The sequence below is a fragment of the Bos grunniens genome, chromosome 9 (assembly GCF_055505025.1).
Source record: "Bos grunniens cultivar Pamir isolate PY7600 chromosome 9, Bosgru_T2T1.0, whole genome shotgun sequence".
Lineage (NCBI taxonomy): Eukaryota > Metazoa > Chordata > Mammalia > Artiodactyla > Bovidae > Bos > Bos grunniens.
The window spans coordinates 98,467,304-98,482,839 of record NC_141173.1 but is presented as its reverse complement, the minus strand read 5'-3'; the positions used below and the strand labels follow the sequence as shown (position 1 = coordinate 98,482,839).

The 15,536-nt window shown below is 42.7% G+C and overlaps 1 protein-coding gene across 48 annotated transcripts in view; it reads left to right on the top strand.

The window, feature by feature from the left end:
* Window positions 1-15,536, top strand: part of PRKN (parkin RBR E3 ubiquitin protein ligase) — a 1,227,412-nt gene that overhangs the window by 675,055 nt on the left and 536,821 nt on the right. For 3 of the 48 annotated variants that reach the window (XM_086318662.1, XM_086318661.1, XM_086318650.1), the window contains one exon: window positions 12,189-14,204. The exons of the other annotated variants lie outside the window; for them this stretch is intronic. In XM_086318662.1, the coding sequence (XP_086174788.1) occupies window positions 12,189-12,270 (82 nt within the window). In that variant the 3' untranslated portion in view covers window positions 12,271-14,204. Of the gene's footprint in view, window positions 1-12,188; window positions 14,205-15,536 lie in introns of those variants that run through there. 48 annotated transcript variants of the gene reach the window in all.

Here is a 15,536-nt window from a genome sequence, read left to right as displayed (position 1 = left end):
CAGCCTATCAGTAACCATCAGCTGCTCCAGTTGATGGATGAGAGAGGGATGGTGTTTGCATATCACCCAGCACAACTCTCTGTACAGATGAAGACCGACAGTGCTCCTGTGTTCTAACCTTGGGGGTGGTGGAGCTCTTTGCACAAAGGCCTTTGGAGATTTCACTATTTTTCTTTACTTTTTAATAAAAATTACATGTTAACAGCTAACATGTATAGGTGAATGTTAACAGTGAAAAGTTAGTCTCTGTTTCCTCTCACACCATGTTGCCAGCTCAGTACTCCCAACGCTCAGAACTCAGTAGTTTCTCGTGTCCACTTTGAAATGTTAAATAAGTATCCATGTATGCAAATGTCCAGTATGTGTGCGCTTGTATTTTTTTTTTCATAAAAGTTGACAAATAGTATCCCACAGTCTATTCTGATCTGCAACTTGATTTTGTTTTTCATGTTATTAGCACCTAGATTCCCTCCTAAGTCAGTACATAACATTCTGCTGCTGCTGCTGCTAAGTCGCTTCAGTCGTGTCCGACTCTGTGTGACCCCATAGACGGCAGCCCACCAGGCTCCCCCATCCCTGAGATTCTCCAGGCAAGAACACTGGAGTGGGTTGCCGTTTCCTTCTCCAATGCATGAAGGTGAAAAGTGAAAGTGAAGTCTCTCAGTCGTGTCCGACTCTTAGCGACCCCATGGACTGCAGCCCACCAGGCTCCTCTGCCCATGGGATTTTCCAGGCAAGAGTGCTGGAGTGGGTGCCATTGCCTTCTCCAATGTGTATATATACACATTCTACCTTATTGTAAATAGCTATGCAGTAATATATTGTAAATCTGTCCTGTAACTTTTTAAATGAGGTCCTTGTGAATGGATGTGTGAAACTGCCCAACATTTAAGATATGGTAAATGGTGCTTAATGAACATCTCTGTTCTTACCTTAGTCTGTTCTTGTTGCCGTAATAAAATACCATAAACTGGGTGCCCTGAACAACAGAAATACATTTATCACAGTTCCAGAGGCGGTGAAGTCCAAGGTGCCGGCAGGTGCAGTTCTGTTGAAAGCTCTCTCAGGAATTTGTTGCAGAGGGCCACCTTCTCTCCTTGTCCTCTCATGGCAGAGAGAGAGAGAGAAAGGCAATGCTCAGGTTTCTCTTCCTCTTCTTAAAAAGACACTCATGCCATCATGGGAGTCCGCCATCACGACTTCATCTGATGATCGCCTCCCAAAGGCCTGCCATCCAAGTGCCATCACGGTGGACATGAGGGCGTCCTCTTTGGGAAGACAGACATTCATTCGGTTCATAGTATTCCATATGTCTCTGCATCCTTGAGTAAAATGTTATCTAAAGCATCTTGTTAGAGATTGTATTGCTGTGTCAAATAATATATAAGCTGCATTTTTATAAACATTATAAATTGCTTCCAGCAGGTAGCACATGAGAAGAGTAGCTCTGTATCATCCCCACTTTGTTTATTGCTAAGCTTTTAAATATGTTCCACTCCAATAGGCAAATCATGGAATTTCATTTCATTTTTTAAAAAATTAGAAGTGAGCTTGAACATCTCTCTGAAGATTATTGACCACTTAGATTTTGGTCCTTTGAATTACTTCTTCAGTCCTTTTGTTTATTTCTGTATTGAGTTACTTGTCATTTTTTTAACTGACTCTAAGACTTGTTTGTATATCCGAGAAACTAGCCCCTTGCGGCACATCTTGCTTGTGCTCTTCCCCATTTGCTGTTTGACTGTTGGAGGGTCCCGGTTACTGATTCCTTTGTAACAAATAATCCCATGTCTCTCAAAAAACTAATTTTACTTCTCAGAATCCCGAGGCTCATGAATCTGGACAGGGCATAGGGAGAACGGTGTGACTCTGCGTGATGAGTATCGGGGCTATGCTTGGGTATCTTTTTCTTCCAGGTATCCAGCTCTCAGCTGTGAAGTCGGGGAGGCTGGCAGCTGGCTGCATCGGCATGACCAGGGTCCTCGTTCTGGGGCCTTAGCTCTCGGGCCAGCTGGGTGTGTTGGTTTTCCACAAAGTAGACATAAGGGGCTCTCCTTCCCACGGGACCCCTCCACCTGACCTCTTAATCCAGTGTTTCCTGCAGAGTAGCGGGTGTCTAACTTGGCAGCCAAGAGCATCCAGAAGTGCAGAGGCAGGAGCTTTGGTCTTAAACTTCTTTACTTCCTGTTGGTTAGAACAGGTTACGTACCCTGCCCGGAGTCAAGAGGAGGGAGCGAAGCCAGGGCAGCTTTCTGTAAGGCATGGGGATTTTTGGCAACCAGCAGTATCGCAGACTACCAGAAGGTATTTTGGGGGTTTTGTTTCTTTGTTTTATTGCCATAGAAATTTTTTAAAACTTTTCTTGGCAGTCAGGTACTTTCGTCTACTTCTTTATGGCTCCTGGTTTTAGTGCTGCCTCAGAAAGAATTGCACTATCCCCAGACTAGAAAACTCATCCATTGTTTCTTTTAATACTTGCAGTGCTTTGATTTTTTTCCCCCACATTTAGAATTTTGTCTCATGTAGATTCACTTCATTTTTCAAGAAGAAATGGAGGTAGGAATTAAACTCTGTTTTTTTTTTTTTTAATCTATTCCAGTGCTGTCTGTGGGAGAATCCTTCATTTCCTACTGACTTGAACTAGCATCTTTATTGTCTACTAAATTCCAATGTTGATGCATATGCGTTTCCATACTGTCTATTTGCCGCTCTTTCTTTATTTCCCTGCACCAACAATAATACCTTACTCTTGTGAATAGTAGATTTGAAATACATGGAAAACAGAGAGACGTTATCCAGGGTTGGGTGACATGAGACGGATGGAGGAACCTCTTGCAAGAGGTGAGATACCTGGCTGGGTACAGCAACTCAGAAAGAGAAATGGCTCAGGAAACACAACTCCTGGTGTCACCACGTCCTTTCCTATAGAATGCAGGAAGGGGATTTAAGCCTTATTACAGGGCTTCCCCTGTGGCTCAGCTGGTAAAGAATCCGCCTGCAATGGGGGAGACCTGGGTTTGATCCCTGGGTTGGGAAGGTCCCCTGTAGAAGGGAACCCCACTCCAATATTCTCGCCTAGAGCATTCCATGGACGGAGGAGCCTGGTCAGCTAGAGTCCATGGGGTCATAAAGAGTTGGACACGACTGAGCAACTGTCATGATAGATACTACAATGAAAACTGACCAAGGAGCCTGGGTGACTGTGTTCGTGTGAATTACGATTGGTGGGTAGTCACGAATCACTTTGTCATGTGTCCGAGTCTCGCTGCCGTTCCCACCTCGGGACCTGGGCCTGCAGTGTCATTCCTGACTCCTCCTCCTCGTCACTCAGGCAGCCCAGGTAGGATGGGATGGGATGGGACAGACCTGTGGGTAACAGGTCCTGGCTTCTTCCCTAGGGCTGCCCCTACCTGTCTCCTCTTATCTGCTGGTTGCTTCAGAAAATGGCACAAATGAAATGTTCTCCTGAGGTACAGAAAGTGTATTTATATACATAGGTATTTATAGATTGCACACCACACCACTTTATTATATCATTGACTCTATTTCCTCTGCTGTACATAATATCCCTGTAACTTAGTTATTTCATAATGGGTGTACAGCCTACAAAAATATCAAATCACTATGTGGTGCACCTGAAATGAATTTCATACTGTAAGTCAACTAGAGTTCAATAAAATTTGCTTTCAAGTATGTGATTTTCCTGCTCCATGAATATTTGTAAAATATTATGGGTAGATGGTGACTGCAGCCATGAAATTAAGACACTTGCTCCTTGGAAGAAAAGTTATGACCAACCTAGACAGCATGTTAAAAAGCAGAGACATTACTTTGCCAACAAAGATCCGTCTAGTCAAAGCTATGGTTTTTCCAGTAGTCATGTATGGATGTGAGAGTTGGAATATAAAGAAAGCTGAATGCCAAAGAATTGATCCTTTTGAACTGTGATGTTGGAGAAGACTCTTGAGAGTCCCTTGGTCTGCAAGGAGATCCAACCAGTCCATCCCAAAGGAAATCAGTCCTAAATATTCATTGGAAGGACTAATGTTGAAGCTGAAACTCCAATATTTTGTCCACCTGATGGAAAGAACTGACTCACTGGAAAAAACCCTGATGCTGGGAAAGATTGAGGACAGGAGGAGAAGGGGACGACAGAGGATGAAATGGTCAGATGGCATCACTGACTCAATGGACATAAATTTGAGTAAATTCTGAGAGTTGGTGATGGACAGGGAGGCCTGGCGTGCTGCAGTTCATGAGGTTGTAAAGAGTCATACCCAACTGAGCAACTGAACTGAAGTAAACTGATTTCTTAACTGAAAATAGCTCCTTATCACACAACTGATCTATATTGTTACTGTACAGAAAAAAATTATTTAAAAATCTCAATATTGCCCAGTAAATATTTGCATATATAACCATGATAAAAGTCATTAAATCATTGATTCATACTTTAATTAATTCACTTACCAAGTAATTATGATTGTTGCTGTTCAGTGGCCGAGCTGTGTCTAACGTTTGTGACCACATGGGCTGCAGTGCACCAGGCCTCCCTGTCCCTCACCATCTCCCAAAGTTTGCCCAAGTTCATGTTCATTGCATCAGTGATTCCATCCAGCCATCTCATCCTCTGATGCCCTTTTCTCCTTCTGCCCTCAATCTTTCCACTAAGGACTTTTCCAGTGAGTCAGCTGTTCACATCAGATGACCAAATTACTAGAGCTTCAGCTTCAACATCAGTCCTTCCAGTGAATATTCAGGGGTGATTTCCCTTAAGATTGACTGGTTTGATCTTCTTGCTGTCCAAAGGACTTTTAGGATTCTTCTCCAGCACCAAAGTTCGAGGCATCAATTCTTTGGCACTCTGCCTTCTTCATGGTCCAGCTCTCACAACCATACATGACCACTGGGACAACCATTGCCTGACTATACAGACCTTTGTTGGCAAAGTCATGTCCCTGCTTTTCAACATACTGTCTAGGTTTGTCATAGCTTTCTTTCCAAGAAGGAATCATCTTCTGACTTCATGGCTGCAGTCACCATCTGCAGTGATTCAGAGTTCAGAAAGAGGAAATCTGTCCACCATTTCCCCTTCTATTTGCCATGCAGTAATGGGGCCAGATCCAGGATCTTAGTTTTTTTTTAATATTTAGTTTTAAGCCAGCTCTTTTACTCTCCTTGTTCACCCTCCTCAAGAGGCTCTTTAGTTCCTCTTCACTGTCTGCCATTAGAGTGGTATCATTCACATATCGGAGTTTGTTGATGTTTCTCCCGGCTATCTTGATTCCAGCTTATAACTCATCCAGCCCAACAATTCTCCTGCTATGCTCAGTATATACATTAAACAAACAGGGTGACAGAAGACAGCCCCACTGTACTCCTTTCTCAATCTTCAACCAATCAATTGTTCCATACAGGGTTCTATCTGTTGCTTCTTGACCCACATAGATGTTTCTCAGGAGACAGGTCAGATGGTCTGGTACGCCCATCTCTTTAAGAGCTTTCCACAGTTTGTTATGATCCACACAGTCAAAGGCTTTAGCCCAGTCAGTGAAACAGACTTAGGTGTTTTTCTAGAATTCCCTTGCTTTCTCTATGATCCAGCAAATGTTGGCACTTTAATTTCTGGTTCCTCTGCCTTTTCTAAACCCAGTTTGGAGAACTGTAAGATCTTGGTTCACATAATGCTGAAGCCTAGCATGCAAGATTTTCAGCATGACCTTACTAGCGTGGGAGATGAGTGCAATTGTCTGATGGTCAGAACATACTTTAGTACTATTCTTCTTGGGAATTGGGGTGACAGTTGACCTTTTCCAGTCCCATGGCCACTGCTGGGTCTTCAGATTTGCCGACATGTTGAATGCAGCACCTTGATGGCATCATCGTCTAGGGTTTTGAATAGCTCTACTGGAATTCCATCGCATCCACTAGCTTTATTAACAGCAGTGATTCCTAAGGCCTATGTGATTTCACGCTCCAGAATGTCTGGCTCTGGGTGGCTGACCATATCATCATAGTAATGTGGCTCATTAAGATCTTTTTTTGTACAATTCTTCCATGTATTCTTTCCATCTCTGCTTGATCTCTTTAGCATCTACTGAGGCTCTGTCATTTCTGGCCTTTACTGTGTCCATCTTTGGGTGATGTTCCCTGTTTTCCTGAAGAGATCTCTAGTCTTTCCCCTTCTGTTGTTTTCTTGTAGTTTTATGAACTGTTCACTGAAGGCCTTGTCTCTCCTTGTAGCTGTGATATGTTCCCTCTTTTACAGAGTATGTAGAGAAATATGTGGGCTTCCCAGGTGTCATTGTTGGTAAAGAATCCACCTGCAATGCAGGAGACATAGGAGTTGCAAGTTCGATCCCTGAGTCTGGAAGATCCTCTGGAGAAGGGAATGGCTACCCACTCCAGTATACTTGCCTTCAGACTCCCATGGACAAAGGAGCCTGTCGGACTGCAGTCTGTGGGGTCACAAAGAGTCGGACGCAACTGAAGTGACTTTGCACATGTGCATAGAAATGTTACCACAGAGGCAGGATCTCTACTGGTCAGTGTAAAACCTGCTTTTAGGGAGGAAAATGTGCATACTTTTTTCTGCAGATGAGAGTCATCCCATGTCCCAAAAGCTTAGGAAGTGTTCTGATCCAAACCACCCTGCCATCATGCTACATTTTATATATCCAAATTATAGACCTGCTACATCTTTCTTTGCAAAGAACTCTACTGATTTTTGTGATAATTACATAAAAATCTGGCTTCTAAATTAAAAAGTTAGATTTTTTAAAATCATTTGAGATAGAAGAATGTAGTAAAACTGTAAAATGAAATGTTTTTAACCCCTGTCAAAATGATTTCATACCATTTTCCTGCACTTCTGTCATCAAATAGAATTCACTCAGTCTCCAGAATACAGTTTATTTGTCAGAGAGTGGGAGGTGCTTTAGAATATTTGAAAGATAGGCTTCTACTCTAAGTAACTGACAGTGTGGGAGGAGAGAGAGAGAGAACACAGCAGAATTCGCAGTGGAAGACTTGGACTGTGTCAACAAGATACTGATGGTGGATCCAGAGGATTCGCTGAGACCAGGAATCCTCTAGGCGCGGTCTGTCCACCAGGGATCAGTCCCCGAAACTCTCACGTGCTCGACTGCTCCTTGGTGATTCCGAGCTAAATTGATTAAATACTGTTGTCCACACATATGTCACAAGTGATGAGTTTTATTTCAGTTCCATAGAAAATCCTTTATATTCTTAAAGTTATAGCTGTGCTAAATGAAAGTGGTTTGGTCTTCTCAACCTGAGCAAATACACAGAACTTCACAGACCATCTTGACTCACATTTCCCGTCACTTACACGTGAGTGTTGATGTTTATCCTACCATTGTCCTCTCCTGTATCTCCAGTGTACACACACAAAAAGGGCATGGTGTGTTCAGCACCAAAGTAAGGATGAAAATACGAAAATAAATTCTACGGTCTAGAATGATTTAGTAAATACAAATTGTGAGCAAAATGTCAGTATACATGTAGACTGTGTATCTGTATTTATAAAGATTAGGCATTTGCAACTGTGGTTATTTTGTAGAAATGACTTTTCAGTGTGTAGAATAGATATGTTAATTACCTTAACAATGAACAATCCATCCAATACTTGTCTTCTGTTACCGTTTTTTTTTTTTTTTCCAAGTAGTAGAAAAGCCATTGAAACTTTTACCCCATATTTAGTCAGAGCACAGTGAAGTTTCTGTTAAACCACTGAAATTCTTTAACAACCAGCACAAATAATGCTCTCCAAAATGAAATAAAGGAGTTTAGTCTCTAAAGGCAAAAAAAGAAAAAAGAACAAAACCAAAATTACACTCTTCAGAGAGAAACTGAATATAACTCACATTGTTCCCTAGAAGGTTATAAAATCAATCACAAAATTAATAGCAAAAGAAGCTCCTGGAAATTGTATTTAGCATCTAACCAAGAGCAGTCAGAATGTAGGAGTAGTGTCGTGATCTGGGCTTGGGTGGCACCCAGCCTCTCTCCTGTGATCTGTCCTACCTACAGCCAAGTGAGGCCTGCTACCTCCCAAGCACTCCCCTCACCACCGAAGTTCCCCGACGTTCAGACTAGAATCCAGGAAGTGCTGTCGACAGTTTTGGACGGGGATATGCTTTCAACATGGAATCCTATCCAAGCTTTTATTAAGTGTACGAGTCTGCTAGTCAAGGTTCTTCAGAGAATCTCTCTCTCTCTCCGTGTGTGTGTGTGTGTGTGTGAATCCTCACATGCAGAACTGTAGAAACAGGGGGTTTGTCATGGAACTTGAGCATCTGTAGATTTTTGAAACCACACCTGCCCTGGAACCAACTCTGTCCTCAACCAGCTCCCCACGTACACTGAAGGACAAGTACAAATGCCGTGCACGCACACACACTCAAGCATGCACGCATGCACATGTACACGCATGCACACGCACACACACTCAAGCATGCATGCATGCACATGTACATGCATGCACACGCACACACACTCAAGCATGCACGCATGCACATGTACACATATGCACACGCACACACACCCCAGTGAGTCTAAACCATTCTCTTCCCAAAGATACAATTATTTTGGATGTGTAGTCGATTTTATACGAAACTCCTTTTATTCCATTTTCCCTAGTCAAAGGAGAAGGCTGCTCTCCATATATTGCCCTGAAATAGAGGTAGACAAATTTGCCCTCTGTAATGGAAAGAAAGCAATATTCAGAAAAGAATTTTCACGTGACTGAGCTGCTTGCTCTGATTCATCACTTAATGTGCCGACCTGGCTGGCTGCCGGCCCCATTACACAGCCAGTCCCTCTCTCCCCGACAAGCCTGAGCTTTGCAGCCTCGACCTGAAGCATCGAAAGCAGCAGCAGCAGCAGGGTCAAAAGGTCCCTTCTCAGAGTCTTCTCAGCTAACTCCTTGGAGGAAAATTGCCTTCTTTTGCCGTCATGCCTACTTGTGTTTAAGTGCATGAAGTTACTGAATATTTCCTGTGGCCAAGATGAATTTACCAAATGCAGTAAAGAAAACCCTCATCATTCAGTGTGTGCTTTAGGACAGATACGTTCATTTTTATGTCCTCCTCTCTGTTTAAATGAGATCCTCACCATCGATCGTAGTCATTTATCTGAATGCCATTGTTCTGTATACCAGACCAAAAAAACAACATGAGTTAGTAATGGGATAGTAGAATGGGAGACTTAAGATGTGGACCTTGTCAGAAGAATCTGAGGTGTCTTTTCACCGAACTTTTGTAATATCCTATTATGCGAGTACCGGGACATGAGAAAATTCAGACCAGAATTCATTCACTCAAGGAACAGAGCTGTGGCAGGCACCTTTATCTATCCCCCTCAGCCTTATTTCATTTATCCTTCGGTGTAACTACTGATGGTGAACATTTCTTCTCTCTGAACTCATCAGATCTGTTACATCTCTATTCCTTGAGCTGCTGATCTGAATTGTCTTGACTTTTATTATTAAATTTATTCCATATTATTTCTGTCTCCAATTTGTTCATACTCCCAGTGACAGCAGAATCTGGACTGGCGTTTCATGGGCATCACCCAGATCACCCCATCCTGCCTCCACAGCTCCTTCTAACTGGACCTATTTTTACTTCCATTTCAACAAGTTAAAATCCCATCTGTTTCCAATCTCGTTCCAGAAGGACTTTCTTCATAGCTTCAACTTTCAATTGTTTCTTCTTCTGAATGAACCTAAAATATTTTGTCTATATTTTTTAGTGTATTACTTCCCTGTCATATTCAGTGCCACAATACACACAGCGTACAGTGCCAGGGAAATAACATGTCTTAAAGGTATATTTGGAGATAACTGGAAAGAAATAATAAACAATTAGGAAAATGGACAAAGTATGTTCAGGAAATAGTTATTCATTCTGACTTGACTGAAGGTAACCAGGTGATGTCATGGAAAGGCTGAAGAGAGGGGCAAGGCATTAAGGAATAATTTTTTATTTATAAAGGTACCGTATGCTATGATCAGAGAAGGCGATGGCACCCTACTCCAGTACTCTTGCCTGGAAAATCCCATGGCTGGAGGAGCCTGGTAGGCTACAGTCCATGGGGTCGATAAGAGTCGGACACGACTGAGCGACTTCACTTTCACTTTTCACTTTCATGCATTGGAGAAGGAAATGGCAACCCACTCCAGTGTTTTTGCCTGGAGAATCCCAGGGACGGGGGAGCCTGGTAGGCTACCATCTATGGGGTCACACAGAGTCGGACACGACTGAAGTGACTTAACATAACGTATGCTATGATGGCATATGGAAACACATAAATAAGATAACAAATATTGTCTTTAACCCTACTTGCTAGTGAAAAACACAGTTCTATGTTGGTTGGATTTGTTTATTGAAAAATTAAAACATTTATGGGAAGACCCATCATACCTGGTACTTTCCCAGGTATGCTGGCAAAAGAAGGACAGTTTTCTCCAGGAAGTGGTTAGTTACGAAGACTCTTAGAAAGGACCTTTCTAAGAAAGTATTTGATAAAAGCACAAGACTATTATTTTTGGTTTTCCCCAAGGCGCCCCTAGAGTGACCTGAGTTGCAGTTACAGAGGTAGAGCATCCATCATCTATTGGCATAAGTCTTATAGTGACTTTTATACATATGGTTTTATGTAATGCCGTTTTGTGATTCTAATCATAGGATGCACTGAACGGTGTCTCCCTCTCGCCTCATTTTCGGACAGTGGGAAATATATTTATGCAAACGTTTTTCGGATGTCTCTCTCATTTGCAGCAGAACTGGGAGATCTGTGGCTGACTCCCCAGGGCCTCCCTGTTCACATTTATCACTGAGGCCGCACTGACACACCTGCCAGCTGAAGGCCATCCACGCTGGCCTGGCCTGCAGGCGACGGGGGTGCTGCTCGGCCAGCTGCCAGTCTCCAATAAGGGACTCTGTAGGCGGACAGTCATAGCGTTTCCAGCCTCGTTGCCCTTGACTTCAGCCTATGATTCGCCATAGATTATAATCTGAACTGTTGTAGACATTTTCCCAGTCACTGCACTTCCTTCCTATGCAAGTTACGAAATAGCCACAAGTATAAATCTTCAGTACAAATTGGCCACAGTTGGCGCAGTACTCTTAAAATTGTTCCAAGGTCGGGGCAATGAGAGGGCTCTCCCAAATTCTCATCCAGTTAAACCATGGTTTAACTATGGATCCAGAAACGTGAAAACTTTCTAAAAAATCACCCAAGTGTTTTGCAAGTTCCATCTATCCACATGGCTTTGCCTGATTTTAAAAGATGCTGACATCCCACTGTCAGCAAAGACTCCAACAACTTTAGCCTTGAAACCACTCACTTCCTAAACACGTGCATCACCTCCTTGAACCGCAGCACTTGTAGAGGAACAAGGACTGTGATGATTACAATGCATGTGCTTCTGTTTCCTCATCCACATGATGAAGATTATATCCATCTTGGAGAGCTGCTGTGAACTACACACTCAAATAATGTAGATGAAGTGATACTGTGAAAATGTGACACAGTCTGCAGAAGTAGCGAATAAATATTATTGGCTGTGGTGCATTCATGATTTCTAAAACCTGTAACTCATTTCCTCTCTACCTTATATCCTGACTCAGTTTCAAGAGCATCAATTTTTTTTTTTTCAAGTAAAATACTTTTGTGGTTCAGAGGACTCACTGTACCCAAACAGCCTGATTGCTCATTGTGATTCATTTGCAGTATTTTAATTTTCCAGACTCCTTTTAACTGGAAAAGAGTCATATATAAGGGAGTTTAAAGTGTCAATTATAGGAGTTTGGCTGTACTGTGGGAAACTTGCTTTTGCTCTGGATTGTTTTGTTACATTCAGTCTTTCAAAATTCAATAGTCAAAAATCTGTTCTTGGTTTTCTTGAAGATAGAATAGATGAGAAAATCTTTGCCTGTAAAATGAGAAGACATTTCATATGCCATGAACACCATAAGTTATAACAAAGGGGGAGGTGTACCCTCTAAACCAAAATGTGGTATGGAAGCACAGGTAATTTAAAGAACTGACGCATATAGTATCTAAATCTATTATTTATCATTTTAAGTTGCGTTTCTTTGTTAATCTAAGCATAAAACTATTGTGTTCTCCAATATCAGTAAAAGATACTTCTCCTGTTATAGAAAGAAAATGAGCCTAAATGGAGATAATCATTCTTCACAGCAAAATCTTGGTTTAGACCTTTGGACTCTGAAGGAGACTTAACGTATACACACGTAAGGTGATAGCACACCGGGAAAGGAAGAAGAGATGCCGATAGAAGGGATGATCAGGGAGAAGAAGCATAAGCAGCAGCTACCCTTTCAGCATGGTGCTTCGCTGTGTTCCTCGCTTATAAACTTAAGTAAGACTCGGGCTCTGGGGCTCTAGGATGCTGCAGGTAGGAAGGAACACAGCATGCGTTAACTTCAGCTTGGACAAGAAGAGACTGTGAGTCCACCACGCCATTGGCCCTGCTAGCAGCTGTTTATCCTCTTCCTGGGTCAAAGGCTCAGGACAGTGACAATGTCAAACATCACTGTAGAGAAGAAAAGTGGACAGACCGGGAATACTCTAAAAACAGAATCGTCTGCCATTGACTGGACTGTTGGGATCATATCGTTTTCTGCTTCACTTGTCCTGGAGGAGGGAAGTTGCCCCCAGATACATTTCCTGGGTAGCTAGGACTATTGCATGCTGAATGCTCCCTTCTTCAAGAACAATAACAGATTTTCAGTCAATTCTCCAAACGTTATGTTGTGTGGAAACATGACCAGAAAATAGATCCAGTGCAGTGTTGTTCCAAATTTAATTGCAGTCTCAAAAATTGAGATATGGGGTCGGGGGGTGGGGGGGGGAGTGTGAACCTCGAACCAGAAAGCCAAGAGATGTAATAGTAAAAGTGATTCCCATCTTATAAAAGCATATATAAAGGCTTGGCCCTGTGAAAATAAGACTATATTAGCCCCCTGAATAATTTGTGTATGTCACATTGTAGTTATCTGTTGCTACATATGGGACAGTTCAGTCACGTTCAGTTGCTCAGTTGTGTCCGACTCTTTGCAACCCCATGGACTGCAGCACGCCAGGCCTCCCTGTCGGTCACCAGCTCCCAGAACTTGCTGAAATTCATGTCCATCGAGCCAGTGATGCCCTTCAACCATCTGGTCCTGTGTGATTCCTCACCTATCACTGTATCTCATCATATCTGACCTGCTTGTCTCCGCTATAATCTCTTCAGACCTGCTGAGTGGATCTTCCTCCCTACTCCTGACCCAGCGCTTTCCAGCCCCTTCATGGTACTCATTCAGTTTGCATCAGTCAAGCTGCCTAAATGCCCTTCAAGGGCCTTCCAAGGGCCTGCATCTGGATAGCTCTTGCTTGCCCTCCAGTACTCAGCCTCTTCAGAAGGCCTCCCCTCAGACCCTGTCCCTTGTCCCCACTGCTCCCTTATTTATTCATTTATTTGCTCAATTATTTATTCAGTTATCTGCTTGTCATTGTTGTTCAGTCACTAAGTCGTGCCTGACTCTCTTCGCGACCCCATGGACTGCAGCACACCAGGCTTCCCGATCCTCCACTATCTCCCAGAGTTTGCTCAAGTTCATGTCCGTTGAGTCGATGATGCTATCTAACCATCTCATCCTTTGCCTCCTTATTTGCTTAACAAATATTTATTGAGGCGCAAGTAGACACCACGGCTAACTACAGCCGGGGCAAAGCGTAATGAGAGATTAGCTGGGCGATCTCATTAACCCCAGGAGCTAAATTGAGGATGCGGGTCTCCAGGTAGTGTAGCAGTTTTGTGTTGCAGGCTCTCAACATTATTAATATCCTCAGAATGCAGGCAGGTCAGGCCACAATTAGCAAGCTCCAGCTCCCTGAGACCAGTGTTACAGAGTGTATTCATTTTCTTTTGCCAACCACTCACCTCTCTCTCTTGCTGACTCTGAATCAGTGGGGAAAAAGAGAAAAATTGCCTGGCTCAGTGATGTTGGAGGGAGGTTTGATCAAGGTGTTTAATAGCTAGGGTTGGAATTTAATTTTGAATTTTCCTGCTGTGGCTGTTAACCATGAGGGTATATATTACCATTTCTCTCGTATTCTTTTCAGCTATATTTTTACTGAAACTTTTCCCCCCTGTTCATGAAGGCAACCAAATGTAAGAAAAATCAATAAAAAGATTTTTATAAAGCACCAAGTAAGTGCTGTATAGAATACATAGAGTGAGATGTGCATCTCCAAGACAACATCTGTTTCTACCTCAGAACTTGGAGTTGCTTCAAATTCACCATGTCAGACTTGGTGTGATGAGCACATCATTAAATTTTGAGGACAGAACAAAACAATGTCAGCATCAAATGAATAGAGTTATAAATAATAGGACACATTTAACCAATCTTCCTACCATTTTAATGCTTGTAAATAATAATTTGAAAATGATTAAGACAATGTAGCAAGTTAGACATTGACAGTAATGATGAGCACATATTAGAGATCTCCAAGAACAGTGAGAAGTTGATTTGCAAAAGGTGTCATGGAGAAAGTGTCATTTCACTAGGAACGCAAAAACGGAAAGAATTTCAAGGGTGAAGGTATGGAGGAACGCGTGTTCCAGGTACAGAGAAATGCGTGAGCAAAGAAAGATTTGGAAAAAGCAAGTTTTTAAGATGGTTCAGGTCCTGGCAAGGCCATGCTTATGCTCAGTCGCGTCCAACTCTTGGTGACCCTTTGGGCTGTAGCACTCCAGGCTCCTCTATCCAGAGGATTTGTCAGGCAAGAATACAAGAGTGGGTTGCCATTTTCTCCTCCAGAAGATTGTCCCGACCCGGAAATTGAACCTGCATCTCCTGTGTCTCCTGCATCGCAGGCAGATTCTTTACCACTGGGGCCATTGGGGAAGCCCCTCCAAGCAAGGCCCAAGTAAGCAATGAGTCTGTAAAGGAAGGCGGGTGCCATATAGAGGCTAGCTTTGGATCTATCCTGATGGGTTGGTTTCAGTTTAGAAAGAAGTGGAACTCTACTGAAATTTTTGAGAAAGTATGGTTGTTCTTACAGCTATGATTGAAAAAGAATAACGTTTTATCATTTCTAGTCTGAATTAGAGCTAAACAGGATAGTTATAATACCACCATAGTGTTGTAGTAAAGTAGCAAGTGTTGAATGGGAGCAGTGACTAGTTGAAAGGAAGGGCCACGTGGGGAAGCCACTGAGGCAGTGGCCACCAGAAGATTTCCAACCATCTGATGGTGGGGCCGATGATGGGGAGAGGGTTATCGGGTGAGTTGTGCAGCGGATGAATACAGTGGGTTGTGTCACAAGTGTCTCCAAGGTTTGGAACTTTCCATCTGAGAGCAGAGTGAAAGCCCTTCCATTTATAACAGTCAGCTCAGGAGTGTGTTGGGCTTAGCTGGGATGAAAGTCGCTTACATGATGAATATAGCTTTCAACTCAATATGTTTGTTTATTCAGAAATAATGTATGGTGTTCTT